At 38.5% G+C, this 25022-nt stretch overlaps 1 protein-coding gene across 6 annotated transcripts in view; it reads right to left on the reverse strand.

Moving 5' to 3' along the window:
• The window catches only part of NSUN7 (NOP2/Sun RNA methyltransferase family member 7), a 373856-nt gene that overhangs the window by 65670 nt on the left and 283164 nt on the right, over positions 1-25022 (reverse strand). For 3 of the 6 annotated variants that reach the window (XM_082390572.1, XM_082390569.1, XM_082390574.1), the window contains exons 1-2: positions 6080-13574; positions 5149-5552 (exon numbers count right to left, since the gene is read on the reverse strand). In XM_082390572.1, the coding sequence (XP_082246698.1) occupies positions 5149-5461 (313 nt within the window). In that variant the 5' untranslated portion in view covers positions 5462-5552; positions 6080-13574. The other 3 variants (XM_082390570.1, XM_082390571.1, XM_082390573.1) reach the window with 3 other exon arrangements.

Below are 25022 nucleotides of genomic sequence, written 5' to 3' on the forward strand. Positions count from 1 at the left end.
CTAATAAAAACTCTCACCAAAGTGGGTATAGAGGGAACATATCTCAACATAATAAAAGCCATTTATGACAAACCCACAGCCAACATAATACTCAAGAGTGAAAAGCTGAATGCCTTCCCACTAAATTCTGGAACAAGAAAAGGATGCCCACCCTCACCACTTCTACTCAACATAGTACTGGAAGTCCTAGCCCCAACAATCAGATAAGAAAAAGAAATAAAAGGTATCCAAATTGGAAGGGAAGAGGTAAAACTTATACTATTTGGAGATGACATGATACTCTATATAGAGAATCCTAAAGTTCTCACACAAGAACTATTAGAACTAATAAATGAATTCAGCAAGGTAGCAGGATACAAGATTAATATACAAAAATCTGTTGCATTTCTTTACACTAACAATGAAAGAGAAAATTTTAAAAGTTATATCGTTTATTGCATCAAACAAAAAAAAAAAACCCTAGGAATAAACTTAACCAAGGAGGTGAAAGACCTATACACTGAAAATTATAAAACACTGATAAAGGAAATTGAAGATGATTCAAAAAAATGGAAAGGTAGTCCATGCTCTTTGACTGGAAGAATTAATATTGCTAAAGTGAAGCACTCTACAGATTTAATGCAATCACTATCAAAATACCCATGACATTTTTCAAGAACTAGAACAAACAATCCTAAAATGGATATGGAACCACAAAAGGCCCAGAACTGCCAAAGCAATCCTAAGGCAAAAGAACAAAGCTGGAGGTATAACCCTTCCAGACTTTAGACTATACTACAAAGCTACAGTAATCAAAACAGTGTGGTACTGGCACAAAAACAGACATATAGATCAATGGAACAGTATAGAGAACCCAGAAATAAATCCACATACCTATGGTCAACTAATCTATGACAAAGGAGGCAAGAATATACAATGGAGAAAAGACAGCCTCTTCAGCAAGTGGTGTTGGGAAAACTGGACAGCTACCTGTATCAATGAAATTACAACACTCCCTCACACCATCCATAAAAATAAGTTTGAAATGGCTTATATTACTAAATATAAGACATAACACCATAAAACTCCTAGAAGAGAACATAGGCAAAACATTCTTGGACATAAATCATAGCAATATTTTCTTAGGTCAGTCTCCCAAGGCAATAGAAAAAAAAGCAAAAATAAATAAATGGGATCTAATCAAACTTAAAAGCTTTGAAACAGCAAAGGAAACCATCCGCAAAACAAAAAGACAACCTATGGAATGGGAGAAAATATTTGTAAACAATGCTACCAACAAGGGCTTCATATTCAAAATATACAAATAGCTCATATAACTCAGTACCAAAAAAACAAACAATCCAATCAAAAAGTGGGCAGAAGACCTAAATAGACATTTCTCCAAAAAAGACATACAGATAGCCAACAGGCACACGAAAAGACGCTCAACATCACTGATTATTACAGAAATGCAAATCAAAACCACAGCGAGGTATCACCTCACACCAGTCAGAATGACTATCATCAAAAAGTCTACACATAATAAATGCTGGAGAGGATGTGGAGAAAAGGGAACCCTTGTACACTATTGGTGGGAATGTATATTGTTGTAGCCACTATGGAAAACAATATGCAGGTTCCTTAATAAAACAAAAAATAGATCCATATCATCCAGCAATCCCACTCCTGGGTATATATCCAGAAAAGATGAAAACTCTAATTCAAAAAGATACACGTACTCCAATGTTCATAGCAGCACTATTTATAATAGCCAAGACATGGAAACAACCCAAGTGCCCATCAACAGATGACTGGCTTAAGATGCGGTATATATATACAATGGGATGTTACTCAGCCATTAAAAAAAGAATGAAATATTGCCATTTGCAGCAACATGGATGGACCTATAGAACACTGTACTTAGTGAAGTTAAGTCAGACAGAAAAAGACAAATACTATCTGATATCACTTATACGTGGAATCTAAAAACAATACAAATGAATCTATATATAAAACAGAAACAGACTCACAGACATAGAAAACAAACTTATGATTACTAAAGGGAAAACGGGGAAAAGGAGGGACAAATTAGGAGTATGGGATTAACAGGTACAAACTACTATGCATAAAATAGATAAGCAACAAAGATTTACTGTATAGCATAGGAAACTATATTCAATATCTTGTAATAACCTGTAATGGTATATAATCTGAAAAAAAAATAACTGAATCACTTAGCTGTAACCTGAAACTAACAGAATATTGTAAATCAACTATACTTCAGTTAAAAAAAAAAGAATGCCAAGGCCCTCTTATAATTATAAATATAGGTACATGGGGTTTTTGTATCTGTGGAAGGAGGGAAACTTGACAACCTTCATAGATGTTGTCATACATTGTTGCTGGGAGAATTACGCACCGTCTGTAAGACTCCTTTGAGAAAGGACAATAGAAAGCTGTACCTGGTCTCTTCTGGACTTTGTCCTGTGTATATTTTTCCAGTGCTGATCTTAATCTTTATCCTTTCATTGTAATAAACTGTAACTATGAGTATAACAGCTTTACTGAGTTCTGTAAATCCTTCTAGTGAATCATGGAACCTGAGGGTGGTCTTGGGGATCCCTGACTACACATACTTATTCCCAAAGCCATAACCAGACCATATATGAAGTATTTGCTAGGTTTTTCACTGACAGGTTACATGATTTTGAAATGACTAAGTTAATGCCACAGCCAGTTCCTCGGACTGAGAGGTCATCAAATACTATTTACAACTAGAGAGGCTGGAGAAAGAATTAAGCCAGGAATAAGATCAACAATTTCAGGAACATCTCTTTCCTCAATTTTTTTCTTAATGGGTTGTTCATTAATTTACTTTTTAAGAAATCATTTTGCCAGTTTTTCTTCTGTTTTAATATTTAATAGTCCTTGAAACATCCAGAGATACTTTTAAAAAATAAATTAGCTGCTAGTACTCTACTTCTTTGACATAAGTCAAACTTAATAGGAATAGGTTACTCTTCATTACCTTCTTTAGCAGAAAATTGACCTTGCGGTTATTTAGCAGAGTGAGACTAGTGGTGGTCATTTCAACAAACATGATTCTGAGCCCTTTAAACCTTTAAAAGATTAATCAGAAAAATACACTCTCTGCTTTGAAAGACCTTATACACAAAGGACATCAACAAAAGGGCAAATAATAAAACTAGAAAACATAAAACACAACCAAAAAAATACACTTAACATTTGTATAATTAGATTTTTTTCTTTATACTTCCTTAAAAATATATGGTAATATGATCCAATTATCTGTTCACAAATTCACAAACAAAAGAGACCATTACCCAAGCTCTCTTTAGTTTGTACATTAACCTTTTCAGCTTTACTGCTCCTATAAAACCTTAGAGAAGAAATCCTCAGTTTTCTTTCCTGAACCATGATTCCCTGAACCTATACTGTATAAGCCAGATGTGAGTTTACAAAATATTACATGTGAAAGTATTGATAGAACACTGATAATACAAAAGACAAAAGTGAAATGCGTAAGAGTCTCCAATATTTTAAAGCAAAATATCAGGTTCTTAATTATCTTGGAAACCCACTGAACTTAGGAATTCTAGTTGTATTCCATTTGAACATTGAGAAATTATTCAGATGATAATTTAAAGCAAGATATTATTATCATTAAGAAGAAAATAATAGTTGTACCAAGTAAACAACCAAAGCCATCTCATCTTAGAATTTGAACTTATAAAAATGAACATTTCAAGGAAAAGTAGGTTTATAAAGGTCTATGACAATAATTTATCTAAATGGGAATTTCTGGGTTATTAAAAAATGTCAGTCACAAGACTCTTTCATAAAACAGAAATATAGATCGAGAGAAAGAAAAAGATAATCTACCATACACATCACTATAGCATGACCATCTAGTCAATGCATTAATTTTACAAAGAATAATTTCAGGCTTTTATAATTGATTTCTAAAGGTAAGATTCAATACTCTATTGGGGAAAAAAATGTCTATAATAGAATTTTGGCATTACCATTAAATATCAACTAATCAACATAAGTGCCTAGTCTGCATTTCATTGTTGCAAGGAGAAAATGTTCAAATGTTCACCTGACTCATGATTTAAAGTACAGCACTCTGGCTGGTCTTTAAATCTGCATTTTAAAAAGGAAGAGGAGGGAAGGGATGAAATAGAATCTGAAAGATTAAACTGGAGGGAAAAATGGCTAAGATAGATTTTAAAAGAAAAAAAAACGATCACAAGAAGAAAATAAAGAAACGAAAGCCAAAGAGTAGTTGCCTCTTAACATCATATAAATTTTTCTCTGTGATGGCAAATTCCTGGCTTCAGAGTTGAGCTACCTCATGGCTGCAGACAACCAAAAATATACATTCGTATCTGAGTAATTAATGGGACATTTTAATTCACTGAACAATTGTTAACTGCCTCTGTGCAAGGATGTACAAGGCCCAGTAAGTACTAACACTAAGGAAATACATGCGAATGAGTGATGCCCTTTCTGGGTGTCTCTTTAGGAAGCTCATCATTTCAGCCAGGCTGCTAATACTCCAAACATTTCTGGAACTTCTTTTGGAATACTCTACACAAACCAATATAAACTTTACAGTTTCTATTGTATTATAGTTTATAGCTAGTACAGAAACATGTCTCCAGGCCCTTTGACTGCTCTCACAGTAAAAATATTTGATTCTGTACTGGAGTCAACTCCATACTCAGAAAGTTGATCATTACCCACCATTGAGGGAATCTGCAACATTACACCTCAAATCCTGGCGGCAAGTTAGAAAGTGGACTTTTACAAAAATGTGAAAAAATAAATTTACAAGCTTCCAAAATTAAAGCGAATGGCAGTGAATCGGATCATCTTAACTTGATTCAATTTTGACCCATCTAAGGACAAGGCACGGTTCTAGGCACAGGGAAATCTGCAGAGAAAAAAACGTTTCTGGCCTGAAAGAGCTTGTTGTACAGGAAAACTCTCCTAATGCTTGGATATTTGCAACTGACCAAAGATATTCATAAGCCTAAAAACAAAACCTGGTGTGTGCATGAGGGGGCAGGAAGGGGGACTGCACTCCACAAATTCTCTCATTATTTTCCGTTAGTGCTGACTGTCAACACTGGTGCTACTCACACTTCAGGGCACTGAAAGCCAGCTCATAGGACAAACGCTGAAAGGATTCATCCTCAGACTCGGTGGAGGACGGCAGGGGCTCATTCCCATATTTTATTAAGACTTTCTCTGGTGACTTTTCGAATCGAATGCCCTGAAAAATGTTCGCTGCCATAATGTAAACGGAGTCCGGATAGCCAGTTTTTTCGCGCAAACCAGTTGAGGTTTTTTCGCTGTACGCTGTGTCCCCTGACAGTGCCAGAGAAGAGAGTTGGGAGATCTCCTCGGTAGTTTTTTCTTCCGAAAACTCCACTTCACTGGCGGAGTTAAGCATGTTTGCCCCTTCACTGTCGTCAGTAACTCAAGCTTGAATTACAATTCAGATGTCCCAGGAAATGGTTTTCCTTGTACCTTAAGCATCGTCTCTGAAAAGAAAAGATTATCTCGGTAAATCACTATTTCTGCAGGACCACACTTGGTGGCCCACCTCGTGTGGCCCTAAAGACCAAGAGGTGGCATTTACTGGCCGACCCGAGCATCCCATACTTCGAGCCGGGCAAGTCCCAACGAAACCTCCACACACTCACAAAGGGAGAGGGGTGGAGACGGCTCCGAATCGCCTCCGAAGCGACGAGACTTTTACCGAGGCCCGTTTGGGAGCGTCTGCGGCCCCTCGGGCGCTCCTTTCACTGGCTCCCGCGAGTCCTCCCTCACCCCAGAGGGCGGAGGTTCCCCGGGGCTTTGGGGACAGAGACGCTGCAGCCGCAGCACTTCGGGCACCTGTGGCTGGGGCCTGAAACAGCGCCCTCGGGAGCCCCGGGACTGCGGGGCTGCGGCGGCGACCCGCGCCGGCAGTTTGGTTCAAATGAGCCTCTCCCACCCGCCAGGGTCGGGGCAGGGGGGTCGCGACCCCGGCTCTCTCTTCGCTCCGGTTCCCGGAGGGAGGACTCACCTCAGGGCTTCGCCCGCCCGTGCGCTGTCGCTCTTGACGGACGCGGCGGCGGAGCTCGGTGGAGCGCGAGGCTGGTGAACCAGTCGACTCAGGCCGCGGAAAGGTAGGCCTCCCCCGCCTGTAGCAGTCCGCCGGCCCAGGACTCGGGTCTCCTTGGCAACCAAGGTGGGGGAGGGAACGCCGCCGGAGGGCAGGGTAGTTCCCGCGGGATTTGGCCAGAGCCTACTTTTTCTCAGCGAGTTGCTCTTCCTCTCTCGTTCCGGGACGCTTGTGTCAGCCCTTCGTGGGGTTGAAGGCCCCTCCACAGTTGGACCGCGCCATCCTGAGCGTCCTCAACTTCCCCAGATTCACAGGTGGCCCATTTTCCCCAACACGTCCCCTGCGGTCTCCTTGAAAGCAAGAATTTTGTATCGCTGACAACACCCAGTTTAGCGGATTTAGCGGGGGCGCAGGAAATGTTAAAACAGATGAGTGTAGAACTACGGAAGAAAAGGAAAAAAAGGGACTAGTCGACTTTATTTCCACGCTTTTTAGAACAATAAATATCACATTAGACGGACCCTTCCAGAGCAAGTTGTGTAGAGACCTTTGCCAATTTAAGACCGCATCTCTCCTTTCCAGGAGTTGCCTGCAAAGAAAGATGCTGCTGAAATGGGCCTACAAAAAATCAAATTCACCCCACCCTTCAAATTATAGAATGGAACTGGGATTATATATAAACCACCCCAAAGGGTTTTAATAATACGGCTACTTTAATTTTTGAGAGCCCTGGAGCGAAGTCTGCATCCTAATGCATCAAAGAAAGTGAACTGTGCTCATTTTTAAAGGTAATGGAAAAATACTCTCTTAATTTCTAGAATGAAAACAAAATGAATGAGATTTAAATCTTCTATTGAGTTTATGTGCATTTTAAACACTTCATTGATAGTCTTTTAGCCTGTTATCTCCAAAGTGCATGTTCTAAAACTGGAAAGGAAAAGATCGCTTTTTTTCCTCTAATGTACACCATTTGTATTGCTACTTTGAAACTTCTCCAGCAGATTTCAATAGGTCTGGTAGTCTACTGATTTTACTGCCAGTCAGAATATCTAGAGCTTTTTTGTATGCACTCGAATTTTTCTTACGGTAAAATTCAATGAACTAATGCAAATGTGAATATATAAAGGTCATGCAATGAAATGTAACATATATGTACTTCACATTTCTTGCTTGGTTTAGGGAAGTCTTCAGTAAAATAGAAATGGGCATTGGATTGTGGAACTTCACAAATTATGTTTCAAGTTTTAAGTGAAAAAAGTCGAAATCATTTTAAAAATCAATAAAAGAGATGCTAATATCTACTTAGAAGAAAAAAAGAAACCTGCTAGATACTTGGTCTCCATAAGGCAAAAACCAAAGCCTGCAAGTTGAGTGAAGTTCTTCATTTTGGACTGAGATCAAACAAAGTCACATGAAAATCTTGCAAGTCCAAGCCCCAAACTCAGCAAAAAGCATGCTAAATATACTTGAGTTAAATAACTCTATTGGCTACTGGTTAGGAATCTCAGATTTTGTTCATCTACTTTGTAAAAGTGGTCCAATCTGGAAAAGAAACATAATTTACATAACTAAGATCAGTTATGGTCACTCAGGAATTCTAAATTGTGTTCACTAGTCCTTCCTCTGTGGGTTAAACAGGAAGGGATAGACTTTGGCATTTGATGAACTGATATCTGTGTAACCTTAGGTGAGTCCTTAACATCCCTTGGCCTCAGTTTCTGCATCTGTAAAGTGGAGTTAGTAATGCCTACCTTCGAGGATGTTTGTGAGGATTTAGTGGAATGATGTGTGTCGAGAAGGCTGTCTGGAAAATATCAATAGTAGCTCAATAGTTAGTCCCTCCTTTCCCCCTCTATAAGTTTTATTTATGAAGCAGCTTTTTTAATCTTTAGATCCTAGGAGGTATGAGATTACAGAGAAAGCTAGTCTGCTGAACTAGCATCTGAAAGACTTTTACTGGAATAGTAAAATAGAGATATGTTTGAGGTAAACTGGTATAGTCATTGGTTTTCAACTTTCATGCACCTAAAACCCTTGTTAAAAGTGCAAATTCCTGGAATTATCCCCAGAGATTCTGAGTAGCTGTAGAGTGGAACCCAGGAGTTAGCAATTTTAGCAGGTAACCCAGGTGATTTTGATGTAGTCAGCTCAAAGACCACACAGTTGGAAAAACTCTGGTATAATTAAAAGACTACTGGTTCTAATTCCACCTCTGTCCCTGACTTGGAAAAATCCTTTAGATTTTGTTCCCTCTCCTACAAAACAGATTAATTATCCCACCTTATTTTGCATGTGAGTTGTGAGACTTTAATCTTTTCACTCTCCAGCACACCTCCCATACAGTATCTTCTTGTCTACCAGGACAAAACCCAGCTTTTCAGCAAGGCAGACAGGGTCTTCTGTTATCTGTCCTTTGTTTGCCTTTTTTTTTTTTTTTAATTATTTATGTATTTATTTATTTGGCTGTGCTGGGTCTTAGTTGTGGCACGTGGGATCTTTGTTGCCGTGTGCAGGATCTTCGTTGCAGCAGATCCTAACTTCGTGGGATTTAGTTTCCTGACCAGGCATTGAACCTGGGCCCCCTGCATTGGGAGCGCAGAGTCTTAACCACTGGATCACCAGGGAAGTTCCAATCTGCCTTTAAAGCATCATTGCTTGGCATCCTAAAGTCACTCCTTAAACTTCCATATCTTTACACATGCTGTTCCCTCAGTCTTGAATGCTCTTCCCTTTTTGTCCACCTGGTGAACTCCTATTCAATCTTTGAAATTCAGTGCAAGCATCACCTTTTGTAAAAGCCTTCCTGACACTTGTATTAGGATGTAAATTTAGCCTTTGCAACAGAGACTCAAAATAACCACTGGTTTCAGTAAAATAGAAGTTTATTTCTCACATAAAGTCTTGTTGGTATAGTGGCTCTCCTCCACAAAGTTGTCAGGGCCCAGACTCCTATTTTAGCATGCATCTGAAGGGTTTGCCCTTGTCAGCTTAGCCCAAGATGGCTTACCATGATGTCCATTTCCAGCCAGTGGTTAGAGGAATAAAGAGGAAAGGAAGGACATGCCTATTACTTTCAAAGACATGACCTGAAAGGTGCACACGTAACTTTTGCTTACCTTCAGTTGGCCAGTCACATGACGTCCCTAGCAGCAAAGAGCGTTGGCAAATGTGTCCAGCTAGAAATGAAGGGTACTATTGCTAGAGAAGAAGGGGAGAATGGATACTGGGGAACTATTTTTTTTTTAATATATATATATATTTTTTTTTAATTAATTAATTTATTTATTTATTTATGGCTGTGTTGGGTCTTCGTTTCTGTGCGAGGGCTTTCTCTAGTTGCGGCGAGCTGGGGGCCACTCTTCATCGCAGTGCGTGGGCCTTTCACTGTCGCGGCCTCTCTTGTTGCGGAGCACAGGCTCCAGACGCACAGGCTCAGCAGTTGCGGCTCATGGGCCTAGTCGCTCCGTGGCATGTGGGATCTTCCCAGACCAGGGCTCGAACCCGTGTCCCCTGCATTGGCAGGCAGATTCTCAACCACTGCGCCACCAGGGAAGCCCTTGGGGAACTATTAGTAGCAATCTGCTACAAACCTCTACTCCCTGACCTCATCAACCACCAGTTCACTCACTTCCATTATTCTCAATGTCAAGCATTCCCTACTCTATGTTCCCATAACATTTTGTGCATGCATATGCACATTCATTCATTAATTCATTTAACAGGTATATATTAAATTCTACCATATACCTCACACTTTGCTCAGCGCTGGAGGTAAACTAAATGAGTGTATAGAATGATCCGGGACCTTACCCTCAAGAAATTGATGGATATACTTGTATTTGGACACCCTTCAATTTTTATTATATATATTTATGTACAGCTCTGTAACCCCCCTTCTGCCATCCTTCTACTCTCACAACTTGAACAATACACACACTCTAAAATAGTTTTATCATACCTTTTAAATTTTATTATATATTATATCTTTTTATTCCCAGATGCTTTTTATTTTCAGAAAGAGCAAAATATCACTCTTTCATACACACATACCTGCACAGAAGATTATAAATATGAAGATGTTTTAGGGGTCATGATATATTTTATTATGCACCACGCAGTACACAGTACTATCTGTGGAAAATGTGAGGTAAAAGCTAGCTATAAACTTTAAAATACTACTGTCTTTCAAACTATAATTTGAGGAGCTCTTGTTTTTTTCATTTCATTTTGTTTTGTTTTTAATGATAGATCAATGTAGGTGACAGCTCACTGTATTGAAAACGAGATTTAATGAGAGTCTCTATCCCCAAAGTAAAGCTTAGGCCAACAGTTGTGGGTCGGTGAATTCATGGTTACTATTTACTCTAAGCATGTGTATAATCCTGCCTCCTTGCCTTTTACTACTGGTTTATGGACTCATTGTGGACTTAAAGTATTGTAGGGGAGGGCTAGAAGGAAGCATATCGAATCTCAGTGAGCACTATACAGAAGTAACCATAGAGATAGGTACGTGGATTCAACTGTTGTGAAAGCAGATAGGAAAAAAATATAGTCTTTGTTTAAGTCGCACTCTGTAATGTGATTGGAACATTAAATCAGAGATGGTGTAGAAAATTAAAAGTTAGTTACCTGGAGCTTTCTGCAAAAGGAACTTAAAGAAGTGATTTTCTTTCCCCAGGGGGTAGAGTATTTGAAGTATTTGTAAATTAACATTCCTTGCATTTGACTCAGAGTAGCTCCTGTATGTTAGCCAAGTAGGTATTCAAAAAACTTTTGCTCACTTGCTTCAGTTTGATCTGGGCATAAAAAACTGTGCTCAGTTCCACTGAAGCTTGTTATAGAAATGTAAAAAGCATGTGAAACAAAGAATTATAACTTGTGTTCTTAAACATCATGATGTAGTTTATCATTATGGTTACTTAGAAATGGTACCATCGATTTTCTTTACAATAATTCTTTTCCTTATTCTTTTTTATTTGGCAAAGCTATCTAGTGTTCCATTGTGGACCTAAGCTTGGGCAGGCATCAGGGACCCTTTTTGTCTGAGGATCCTCAGGGTCTCATGGGTAGGGTACATTTGGGGACTGACAGATACTGAAATAGCCCACTCCAGAGGAGGGAGGAGGGAATACCCAAGAAGGCAGGAAACTCACCCTGAGGTAAAGGAACATCATCCTCTGATGCTGGGTGAGAGTTGGTGTGAAGGAATACTTTGCATATCACAGAGGGTAGCATTACTCAAAGAGTTTTCTTGCCTAGTCCTTGTGGAAACTCGTCCCAAACAACTTGAGAAAGAAATGTGAAGATCCCTTTAGGAAAATCAAAATATGATTGTGGGTTCTTTAACACAAGACCATCAAGATTAGCCAAAAGAGACATAACCACTTGCAGAGGGGGAAAAATATCTTCCTTAATTTGGAAGCAGCAGAAGACTGGGATGGAGCAAAGAGTCTTGAAGGGTGGGCAAGTGAAAAGGAACAAAAGTCCAGAGCATGGCAGTTCAGAGAAAGAACCATTAGGAATAATTCTGAGATTTAGAAGCCAAAAATGACAAAGCAACTAAGGAAGAGTTTGAGTTAAATGCAAGGGGAAAAGAGGATTCTGGAGACTTATCATCCCAGCCCTTGACTGTTCTTTGTGGCCCAAGAGAAACAAGGGTTACAATGGACAACCATTGTAATAGATTGCAGCAACAGAGTAGTTTCCCAGAGTTGGTCATTCAAACACCACGTTCATGAGTTATTTTTCCATATCCATATACTGCCATTTATATTACTTACTCAGTATTTTATTTTAACTCAGAATTATGGTTTTACTTAAATAGAAAACTTGTAAATGGAAAATCATTATCATTTGCCATAAATGAAATAACAACAATAAAAGCAAAATAACACTATTGAATTCTAGCTAGAATGGTTGTACCCATGATCCAGGCTTGAGGTTGATTGTTCTTGCTTAAAAAGGGAGATGGGCAATGTTAGAGAGGCATTAAACACCAGTACAAAAATGACACTTTTCTCCTTGACAGAGGGAATAAAAGAGGATTGGATAAAGCAGCTTTCTCATTGTGTGTTGTTATTCAACACTGGTTTGGCGAACCACTTCAAATCATTTCTCATACCTTTAGTGATGCTGGCCTCACACTTGGGGAAGCACAGTATTAAGAGTTCTGAGTTCAAGAATTAGTTAGAGAAACAATGCTTCCTCTGAAACAAGAGGAAGAAAATATAAGAAATTCAGAACTGACAAAAAAAAAAAAAAGCAGAAGGATCTCATGTCACAGATTAATTCCATCCACTTATATGGCACAGTGGTAGTGGGAACTTTGAAACTAGAGTCAGAAGACCTGGGGTTTTTTTGTGTTTTTTTTTTTTTAAATTTATATTTTATTTATTTTTGGCTATGTTGGGTCTTCGTCACTGCATGCAGGCTTTCTCTAGTTGTGGCGAGCAGAGGCTACTCTTCATTGCAGTGCATGGGCTTCTCATTGCAGTGGCTTCTCTTGTTGTGGAGTACGGGCTCTAGGCATGTGGGCTTCAGTAGTTGTGGCACATGGGCTCAGTAGTTGTGGCTTTTGGGCTCTAGAGCGCAGGCTCAGTAGTTGTGGCGCACAGGCTTAGTTGCTCCGCAGCATGTGGGATCTTCCCAGACCAGGGCTCGAACCCATGTCCCCTGCATTGGCAGGCAGATTCTCAACCACTGCGCCACCAGGGAAGTCCAGAAGACCTGGTTTGTTTGTTTTTTTGTTGGTTTTTTTAAAAAATTTATTTATTTATGGCTGTGTTGGGTCTTCGTTTCTGTGTGAGGGCTTTCTCTAGTTGTGGCAAGCAGGGGCCACTCTTCATCGCGGTGTGCGGGCCTCTCACTATCGCGGCCTCTCTTGTTGAGGAGCACAGGCTCCAGACGCGCAGGCTCAGTAATTATGGGTCACGGGCCCAGTTGCTCCGCGGCATGTGGGATCCTCCCAGACCAGGGCTCGAACCCGTGTCCCCTGCATTGGCAGGCAGACTCTCAACCACTGCGCCACCAGGGAAGCCCAGAAGACCTGGTTTTTAATCCTAGTGTTGCCATGAATTTGTTGCATAACCCCAGGCAACTCTCTTCACTCTTTCTATTTGTTTCTTGATATGTTCAAGTCTGTGATTTATTTACTAAGAAAAAAGCACGTGGGGAAGGATTTGATGAGACTGAGAAAGATTGCCAGTTTATAGGAGAAAGATATTTAAATATCTATTTTAATATTTGCCTAACAATATCTATTTAAAATATCCATTTAAAAGTTTACTTTAGCAAAAGAAGGCAGAAATGGAGGAATAAAAGAACAAAGACATATGACATATAGAAAACAAATAGAAAAATGGTTGATATAAATCCTAATTTGTAATTACATTAAATGTAAATGGGTTAAATATGCCAATTAAAATGCAGAGGTTAGTAGAATGGATTTAAAAATCCAACTATAAGTTGGCTGCAAGAGACATGTTTAGATTCAAAGACACAAATGGACTGAAAGTGAAAGTATGGAAAACTATAGCCTTGCAAAACAGAACCAAAAGAGAGCTTGACTGGCTATACTATTATCAAACAAAATAGACTTTAAGACAACAGTTGTTTCTATAATACTTTTTTCTTAGAAAATACACTTGAATATATCAAGACATTCTGGCATTGGCAAAAGGTTAGTAAAGTTGTGGCATGTCAAAAAATTCTGTTGAATCACTGATTTCATTGGGAGCACTGGGTGTGTGTTTTGGGTCAAAACACAGCTCGTTTAAGAGGTACAAACTATTATGTATAAAATAAGCTACAAGAATATATTGTACAACATGGGGAATATAGCCAACATTTTATAATAATTATAAATAGAATATAACCTTTCAAAATTGTGAATCACTATACTGTACACCTGTAGCTTATATAATATTATATGTCAACTATACTTCAGTTTTTTTAAAAAGGTATAAATAAATAAAAACAGAGCTCATGCCTCAATGCTAGAATATCCTAGCAAATCAGACTGCATGAAAGAGGTAAAGGTATGGTTTTTATGGAGAGCTTTGCCCTAAAGCTCAGGATACATAATTTAATTGGTATGAAATTCCTTTGTGAAATGTCAGAGCCACTTTACACTGAAATTATACATGTTGCCTTAGCATTTAAATGCTTGAGCAAATATAAGAAAAAATTAAAAATTAACTTGTTTTTCATTTTAATTCTAAAGGATTATGAAGAATCATATGAAATGGCTGGAAGGGATGTTTTATGTTTTCGTATAATTAAATTAAAATTTCCATGCCCCACAAAAACTAACCCACCCACAACAAACCAATCAAACAAATAAACACTCAAAACAACAAAAACCCTGAAACAATAATGACTCCTCACTAGGTCTGAGTGTACTATCTTATTCTAAACTAGATTTGGGGAGCCATCTGCTGGTAAAATGCTGAGTTGTCTATGATTTTTTTAAATGGATGTTTAGCTAGGGTTGCCAGATAATTTACAGAATGCTCAGTGAAACTTGAATTTCAGATAAACTACAAATAATTTTTTTAGCATAAGTATGTCAGTACAGTACTTGTTCCATATATCAGTGCTACTTTGTTTTATATTTATAATTATACTCTTTCAAGTGACTCAGAAAAGATTTTCTTGAAGTCCAGATAGTATGATTATTTAGGAATATATTCATTGCTATATTCACATACTCCAGCATGAAGTGTTTGTCTTCCTCTATTTTATTTATATCTGGCTCCTTGTCATTTTTTACTTGAGTTCTTCCTAGTCGGTGTATTTCCTTCCTGCTGCTAGTCTCATATTTAAGGAATATGGGTCAATTACAACTGATGAATGAAAAACCAAAAGAGAATTCATCTTATTCTCTGTAGTACCTTAGTTGCAGATTCCATTTATCTTTAAAACAGTAAAAGGGGTATAGATGTATATTTTATTTTTGACCTTAAAAAATTTTTACTTTGTGTTTTGAATTGGTAATTTATTCACATGGTTTTAAATTTTTTTAAAAAATATTAGAGAGTATTCAGTGAACAGTCTCTCACTCCTATCTTTGACACAGAGACAACCAATATGCTATATGTGATTTTAGTCATCTTAAGGAAGAGCATTATTTTAAAGTGAAAGGAGGCAATAGGGTTATCTTTCAAGGGGAAAAAAAGTACTGTAGATGACAATAAAAGACATTTCTTTCCTCATAAACTATAGTTTTTAATTGAATGGCTCAATTTTATTTTGCCTATGGGGCAAATAACAAGAAAATATTCTCTTAAATCTTGGTGGCATACGAATGATCGCCTATAGTTGCAAGATCCAAATTATTAAAAACCTGCATTATAAAATATCACAAGATGGAGATATTGCTCCATGAAAGTGACAGTTACAGAGAGTGAGGAAAAAAATCTTTTGTCTATTTTTGGACTTTCTTTTTTCTATCTTGCTCCCTGTCTTCTGTCATTTGAGATAGTGAGAAGCATTCTAAGGGCCTATATTCAAATCCCAGATTTGTCTCTTTCTGCCTGTAATTTTGAATTAAATTAACCTGTAGCAGCCGTAAGATCATCTGTAAATTCAAGCTTATGCTCTTGTTATGAAGATTACAGTAAATAATATATTTGAAATGGTGATGCCCTCCAGCCAAAGAACAGCTAAGAACACACCTGAAGTTGAATAAGTTGGGTTTATCACTCATTGCAGTGAGGGAGAATGCACACCATGGGAAGAGGGAGGCCTCTCAGTAGGAGGGTGTTAGAAAGGGCCTATTACAGGATTTGGGCTGTGATTGGGTGAGTTGTGGGAGGGTCAAAAAAGCAGGTTCACTCCGGATTGAGTGCTGTCAGAATGCAGGGACAGTTAATGATGGGATAACTCAATATTTATTTTTAGGACGATTAGAGTGAGGTTAAATTCTAAAGGTAAGGAAGCAGTACTGAGTCCTATTAGCTGGGAAATGGAGCTATTTGGTATTTTGTGGGTTGTACGGTGACTTTGTTTTTGTCCATGCTTGGACAATATTATGAAGTGGTCTTGTTTTATCTCACTTTCTCGTGGTCCCAGAGTGACCTTGACTGATTTTGGTGTTTTGTGAGATTGTTTATGTCCAAAGGAGAATAACTTGACCTAGCAATGAGCTCTAGGCCAGCTTCTGAGCACATGCAAGCATAGCTATAAGTTTAAGGTCAATCAGTAGATGTCAGGGGTTGCTTTTTTCTTTCTTAGAAAGCATCTGGCACTTAGTTGATGCTTAATAAAACTTCGCTAGATCTGGATTGTATTAGAATTATTTGATGATATAGTGTTCCCCCCTGTCACTGGACAATGAGCTTCTACAGGCCAGAATTCATGTTTCATTCAACCTTCTTCTCTCTCTCACATGAAACAGGTGCTAACACTACTGACACAATAAATGTCTTTGTAGCCTTGCTCTTGATGCCTCTGCTCCTCTCTCCCTCCTTTCTGTGTCCTCCCTCCCTTTTCACTCTCTTAATCAGCTGTAGTAAATAAGTACATACAAGGTTGATAAAGCAGAGATTTCTATAGCACAACCATAGAATGATATCGTTTTAAAGAAGTTAGCCAAAATAGAAATTTTTCTCTTTGTTCTCCCAAACATTTAAGGGGGTCCAAGTACAAGTACATAATAGCTCTTATTTTAAATTGTCACTATTTTTAAAAAAATATAGATAAATAAATAAATAATCTTCACTATTTAAAATTCTCTTGCACCCAGAGGCTTCTAGGAGCCTCTCATCTTCCTTCACCACAACTTTATATACACCCTTTGTGGTCCCCTCACTTTTCTCCTCTCTGCTCTGCACAGTGCCACACAACATACTCTGAAGGACCTGCTGCTTTTCATAGGCTCTGGTTGGTTTTCTCTGGTTCTGTTTTCTTCTCAAAGAGTTGGGGTGGGTATGGGTGAATTTTCATTTCCTGTAATGGTGGGCAAGGCTTTTCAGGTCAGTGTTCCCATAGAAAAATTAATTCTGGAAAAATATGAAAACACTAACTGGATGCTTCAAAATAGTAAGGAAATAAAAGGCTAATACTGAAGCTAACCCAGGAACCCAGAAAGGTGCTCAGGATACAGAATCTGCTTTTGCTCTGAGGGTATTTGTTGATCCCAGTAAATCTGAACCTTCGTTGAGGTGGCCTTGACTGGTGAGGAGGTCAGAAATGAAAGCACAGGTCTGCAGAAGATGCAAAGTCTAATAAGAGACCTTCCCCCACAGTATGCTGGAAGCCCAAAGGGATACACCCTTAGGGTCAGGCTGAACCAGAAGTAAATGAGACTTCAGACAGACTTTCTGTATGAGTTGGGAATCTCACGACTTGGACCTATTGGTCTCATGTTGGTTGTGCCCGCCAGGGACCTGGCAAAAATAAATGCAAATCTTCTTTTGAGGAAGGAACCCTTCATCTAGACCTCAAATTATTCCTACAAATAATATTTCAAGTACAGTGGGCAGCACACCAAAGAAATGAAAGACACAAAGAAACAATGTACTATAACAACAATGAAAAACCTTAACCATTAAAGTTGTAAAGAAATAAATATAAAAAATAAAAAAGTAAGACCTTGTTCTTTTGACATAAAAAAATAAAGTAAGCAGAGTTGAATGGCAGCACATATGAAAAAGCTTTAGGGCTAAACCTTGTCTGCAATGTTATTAACAGTGAAGTGTAGCTATGAAAAAGGTGCTTTAATGGAAGTAGTGTTCAGAGCAAAGTAGCTATAGACAGAGGGGGTAAAATCTCCCCTCCATAAGCAGCCAGTCAGACACAGACATCAGAGTTAAAAGGATAATAATATCAATAAACTGGAACACTTCCAAAGGGTAATTGCCAACAAGGGTGAGAAGTCTGAAAACTGACAGCTGAGAAATGGCTAAAAGATCTGAGTATTATTAATCTCCTAGAGCAGTCATTTTCAAATTCTTCAACAAAAGCATCTGACTTGTTCTGGATCATTCTGTTTGGCAAATAAAAATAAATAATGATGACAGCTAGGATTTATTGACCACTTACTATGTACAAGACAGCTTTACAGAAATATTTGTCATCAATCCTGATAATAAACCTGTGAGTTAGGTACTGTTATTCCTAGACATAAAGTTTGGTAACTAGTCTGAGGTCATATTGATAGTAAGTTGTAGAGTGGGGATTCAAGCCCAAGGAATCTAATTCTGGAGTTCACACTGGGCTGTGTTGTTAACACTGACTGTTCACTGTACCCTTTTAATCCCCACACCAACCTTATGAGATAGGTACCCCCAATTGCTCCTATTTTAGACATAAAGAAAATGATGTTTAGAAAAGTACTTTCCCAGGGTCACAAAGCCATTGTTTTTATTTCTTTAAACAGCTTTGTTGACGTAGACCTGATATCAAATAAACCACACATATTTAAAGTGTATCATTTGATAAGTTTTGACATATGTGTATCTCTGAGAAATCATGTAACAATAATCAGTATAATAAACATACCCCCAGAAGTTTCCCTGTGACCCTAAGTAATCCCTCCCTTTTCCCTCTCCTTGCCTCTCCGAGCCCCAGGCAACTACTGATCTGCTTTCTGTGCTTATAGATTAGTTTGCATTTTCTAGAATTTTATATAAATGAAATCTAACAATGACTGAGCTATATTAGAGCTGAGGCAAAAGGAAAAATCAGTCATGCCAACCCTTCCTTTAGTTAAAATTTTGATATTTTGTTCAAGAATTTTTTGCATTAATTTTATTTTTAAAAAATATTACACTAAAATATCATTTATCTTGATTACTGAGTTTTTTGGTGCCCCCTTAAATTTTGTGCCTGAGGTAAGTGCCTCACTTGCATCACTTAATTCACCTTAGTCCTGGCCCTGGATTTATATCTTTTTTTTTTTTTGCTTTCTTTTAGACTGTTAATATGGTAAATTACATTGACTTGATATTCAGATTTTAGACCAATCTTATATTCCTCAAATAAATGCTTTTTTTTTTGGATTCAATGGGCCAAAATTTTGTTGACAATTTTTGTGTCTATGTTCATGAGAGATATTGGTTTGTAATTTTCTTTTTCACAGTGTTTTTCTCTGGCTTTTGGTATCATAGTAATGCTGTTCTTATAGCATTGGTTAAGAAGTGTTCAATCCTCTTCAATTTTCTAGAAGAATTTGTGTAGCATTGGTATAATTTCTTATTTAAATGTTTAACGGTATTCAACAGTGAAAACATCTGGACATGGAGCTCTTTGTGAAAAAGTTTTTTCATGGCAGATTCAATCTTTTAATAGATATAGGGCTACTCAGGTCATCAGCATCTTCCTGAGGGAACTTTGTTGGTTTGTGTCTTTCAAGAAAGTTATCAATTTCATCTACATTATTAAATTTATTGGAACAAAGTTATTAATAATATTATTATTCTTTAACGGCTATAATACTTGTAGTGATGTCACCTCTCTCATTTCTGATGCTGGTAATTTGTATCCTCTCTTTTTTTCCTGTTTAGTCTGGCTAGATGTTTATCAATTTTTTTTTTTAAACATCTTTATTGAAGTATAATTGCTTTACAATGGTGTGTTAGTTTCTGCTTTATAACAAAGTGAATCAGTTATACATATACATATGTTCCCATATCTCTTCCCTCTTGCATCTCCCTCCCTCCCACCCTCCCCATCCCACCCCTCTAGGTGGTCACAAAGCACCGAGCTGATCTCCCTGTGCTATGCGGCTGCTTCCCACTAGCTATCTATTTTACATTTGGTAGTGTATATATGTCCATGACACTCTCTCACCCTGTCACATCTCACCCCTCCCCCTCCCCATATCCTCAAGTCCATTCTCTAGTAGGTCTGTGTCTTTATTCCCGTCTTGCCACTAGGTTCTTCATGGCCTTTTTTTTTTTTTTCCTTAGATTCCATATATATGTGTTAGCATACTGTATTTGTTTTTCTCTTTCTGACTTACTTCACTCTGTATGACAGACTCTAACTCCATCCACCTCATTACAAATACCTACATTTCATTTTTTTTAATGGCTGAGTAATATTCCATTGTATATATGTGCCACATCTTCTTTATCCATTCATCCGATGGTGGACACTTAGGTTGCTTCCATGTCCTGGCTATTGTAAATAGAGCTGCAATGAACATTGTGGTACATGACTCTTTTTGAACTATGGTTTTCTCAGGGTATATGCCCAGTAGTGGGATTGCTGGGTCATATGGTAGTTCTACATGTAGTTTTTTAAGGAACCTCCATACTGTTCTCCATAGTGGCTGTATCAATTTACATTCCCACCAACAGTGCAAGAGTGTTCCCTTTCCTCCACACCCTCTCCAGCATTTATTGTTTCTAGATTTTTTGATGATGGCCATTCTGACCGGTGTGAGATGATATCTCATTGTAGTTTTGATTTGCATTTCTCTAATGATTAATGATGTTGAGCATTCTTTCATGTGTCTGTTGGCAATCTGTATATCTTCTTTGGAGAAATGTCTATTTAGATCTTCTGCCCATTTTTGGATTGGGTTGTTCGTTTTTTTGTTATTGAGCTGCATGAGCTGCTTGTAAATCTTGGAGATTAATCCTTTGTCAGTTGCTTCATTTGCAAATATTTTCTCCCATTCTGAGGGTTGTCTTTTGGTCTTGTTTATGGTTTCCTTTGCTGTGCAAAAGCTTTTAAGTTTCATTAGGTCCCATTTGTTTATTTGTGTTTTTATTTCCATTTCTCTAGGAGCTGGGTCAAAAAGAATCTTGCTGTGATGTATGTCATACAGTGTTCTGCCTATGTTTTCCTCTAAGAGTTTGATAGTGTCTGGCCTTACACTTAGGTCTTTTATCCATTTTGAGTTTATTTTTGTGCATGGTGTCAGGGAGTGTTCTAATTTCATACTTTTACATGTATCTGTCCAATTTTCCCAGCACCACTTATTGAAGAGCCTGTCTTTTCTCCACTGTATATGCTTGCCTCCTTTATCAAAGATAAGGTGACCATATGTGCGTGGGTTTATCTCTGGGCTTTCTAACCTGTTCCATTGATCTATATTTCTGTTTTTGTGCCAGTACCAAACTGTCTTGATTACCATCGCTTTGTAATATAGTCTGAAGTCAGGGAGCCTGATTCCCCCAGCTCCATTTTTCGTTCTCAAGATTGCTTTGGCTATTCGGGGTCTTTTGTGTTTCCATACAAATTGTGACATTTTTTGTTCTAGTTCTGTGAAAAATGCCAGTGGTAGTTTGATAGGGATTGCATTGAATCTGCAGATTGCTTTGGGTAGTATAGTCATTTTCACAATGTTGATTCTTCCAATCCAAGAACATGGTATATCTCTCCATCTATTTGTATCATCTTTAATTTCTTTCATCAGTGTCTTATAATTTTCTGCATACAGGTCTTTTGTCTCCTTAGGTAGGTTTATTCCTAGATATTTTATTCTTTTTGTTGCAATGGTAAACGGGAGTGTTTTCTTAATTTCACTTTCAGATTTTTCATCATTAGTGTATAGAAATGCAAGAGATTTCTGTGCATTAATTTTGTATCCTGCTACTTTACCAAATTCATTGATTAGCTCTAGTAGTTTTCTGGTAGCATCTTTAGGATTCTCTATGTATAGTATCATGTCATCTGCAAACAGTGACAGCTTTACTTCTTCTTTTCCAATTTGGATTCCTTTTATTTCTATCAATTTTATTTATCTTCTTAAAGAACTATCTTCTGGTTTCATGGATTTATTTCTATTGTTTATTTTCTTCTATTTTCTATTTCATTGATTTCCACTCTGATCTTAATTATTTCCTTTCTTCTGCTTACTTTGGAATGAGACTTTTGGAGGCCTTGAAAGAAAGTAAATATATTTTGCCTTTGGGAAGGAGGTGAATCATTTGGGCCCAGAAGGCAGACTATGGTATCCAGTCTTCAAGATGGCCTCTAGAGATCCTTGCCTCTTGGTTTTTATGTCCCTGTATAGTTCTCTCTCACACCGTATCAGGATTGTTCTGTGTGAACCACAGAATATGGCAGAAGTGATGGTATTTCATTTTAAAGCTAAGTTATGAAAGACATTGTGGCTTCTGCCTCACTCTTTTCCCTTTTTCACTCTCTTTGGGGAAAACCAGCTGCCATGTTGTAAGGGCACTTACCAGTGCAGAAACCCATGTGGTGAGGAACTGAGACCTCTGGCCAATAGCTGGCAAAAAACTGAAGCCTCCTACCAATAGAACTTGAATGATGTTTGAAAGGGACCCTTCAACCCCAGAGAAGGTTTCAGTGATTGTAGCCCTTTGTGATAGATTATGACCTCAATAGAGACCCTGAGTCAAAACCACTGAACTAAGCTGCTCTGGCATTCCTGCTCCAAATAAATGGTGAGATAATAAATGCTTGTTATTTTAAACCATTAGGCTTAGGGGTAATTATTGTGGAGCAATAAATTACTAACAAACTTATCTTTGTTCCTCTGTACATAATTATTTTTTCTCTGATAGCTTTCAACATTTTATCTTTATCCTTGGTTATTTATCCCTGGTGTAGTTTTCTTCATGTTTCTTCTGCTTGGGTTCATTGAACCTCTTATATCTGTGGGTTTATAGTTTTCATCAAGTTTGGGAAATTTGGAAAAATTTCAGTCAGTATTTTTTCCACTCTCTGATCTCTCCTCTTTTTCAGTGACTCCAATTATACATATTTTTAGCCACTTGAAGTTGTTCCACAATTCACTGATGCTCTTTCTTCCCCCTAGTCTTTTCCTCTCTCTGTTTAATTTTGAATTTTTTTCTATTACGATGCTTTTACATTTCCTCATAATGTCTAATTTGCCATTGATTACAAGTGTAATTTTTTTTAATCTAAGGCTTTTTTTTTTTTTAATTTATTTTTATTTTTGGCTGTGTTGGGTCCCCGTTTCTGTGCGAGGGCTTTCTCTAGTTGCGGCAAGCGGGGGCCACTCTTCATTGCGGTGCGCGGGCCTCTCACTATCGCGGCCTCTCTTGTTGCAGAGCACAGGCTCCAGACATGCAGGCTCAGCAGTTGTGGCTGACGGGCCCAGCCTCTCCATGGCATGTGGGATCTTCCCAGACCAGGGCTTGAACCCATGTCCCCTGCACTAGCAGGCAGACTCTCAACCACTGCGCCACCAGGGAAGCCCTAATCTCAGGCATTTTAATTTTATCTCTAGAAGTTCAACGTAGGTGTAAAAATATACCTTCCATCTTGTGAGAGCACTGGAATCACAACTAACTGCTGAACAATCATCGACAGGAAGACACTGGAACTCAGCAAAAAAGATATCCCACATCCAAAGACAAAGGAGAAGCCACAATGAGATGGTAGGAGGGGTGCAATCACAATAAAATCAAATCCCATAACCACTGGGTAAGTGACTCACAAACTGGAGAAAAATTACACCACAGAAGTCCACCCACTGGAGTGAAGGTTCTGAGCCCCACATCAGGCTTCCCAAGCTGGGGGTCCAGCGAGGGGGAATTCCCAGAGAATCAGACTTTGAAGGCTAGCGGGATTTGATTGCAGGACTTCGACAGGACTTGGGGAAACAGAGACTCCACTCTTGGAGGGCACACACAAAGTAGTGTGCGCATCAGGACCCAGGGGGAAGGAGCAGTGACCCCATAGGAGACTGAACCAGACCTACCTGCTAGTGTTGGAGGGTCTCCTGCAGAGGCAGGGGTTGGTTGTGGCTCACCATGGGGACAAGGACACTGACAGCAGAAGTTCTAGGAAGTACTCCTTGGCATGAGCCCTCTGGGAGTCTGCCATTAGCCCCACCAAAGAACCTGTAGCCTCCAGTGCTGGGTTGCCTCAGGCCAAACAACCAACAGGGAGGAAACCCAGCCCCACCCATCAGCAGACAAGTGATTAAAGTTTTATTGAGCTCTGCCCACCAGAGCAACACCCAGCTCTACCCACCACCAGTCCCTCCCATTGGGAAGCTTGCACAAGCCTCTTAGATAGCCTCATCCACCAGAAGGCAGAGAGCAGAAGCAAGAGGAACTATAATTCTGCAGCCTGTGGAAGGAAAACCACATTCGCAGAAAGACAAACAAAACAAAAAGGCGGAGGACTTTGTACCAGATGAAGGAACAAGATAAAACCCCAGAAAAACAACTAAATGAAGTGGAGATAGGCAACCTTCCAGAAAAAGAATTCAGAATAATGATAGTGAAAATGATCCAGGACCTTGGAAAAAGAATGGAGACAAAGACTGAGAAGATGCAAGAAATGTTTAACAAAGACCTAGAAGAATTAAAGAACAAACAAACAGAGATGAACAATACAATAACTGAAATGAAAACTACACTAGAAGGAATCAATAGCAGAATAACTGAAGCAGAAGAACAGATAAGTGACCTGGAAGACAGAATGGTAGAATCCACTGCCATGGAACAGAATAAAGATAAAAGAATGAAAAGAAATGAAGACAGCCTAAGAGACCTCTGGGACAGCATTAAACACACCAACATTCTCATTATAGGGGTCCCAGAAGGAGAAGAGAGAGAGAAAGGACCTGAGAAAATATTTGAAGAGATTATAGTTGAAAATTTCCCTAATATGGGAAAGGAAATAGCCACCTAAGTCCAGGAAGCACAGAGAGTCCCAGGCAGGATAAATCCAAGGAGAAACACGCCGAGACACATAGTAATCAAATTGACAAAAATTAAAGACAAAGAAAAATTATTAAAACAAGGGGAAAATGACAACATACAAGGGAACTGCCATAAGGTTAACAGCAGATTTCTCAGCAGAAACTCTACAAGCCAGAAGGGAGTGGCACAATATATTTAAAGTGATGAAAGGGAAGAACCTACACCCAAGATGACTCTACCCGGCAAGGATCTCATTCATATTCGATGGAGAAATCAAAAGCTTTATAGACAAGCAAAAGCTAAGA

Source organism: Balaenoptera borealis, assembly GCF_965194805.1.
Source record: "Balaenoptera borealis genome assembly, chromosome: 4".
In the NCBI taxonomy this organism is placed as follows: domain Eukaryota; kingdom Metazoa; phylum Chordata; class Mammalia; order Artiodactyla; family Balaenopteridae; genus Balaenoptera; species Balaenoptera borealis.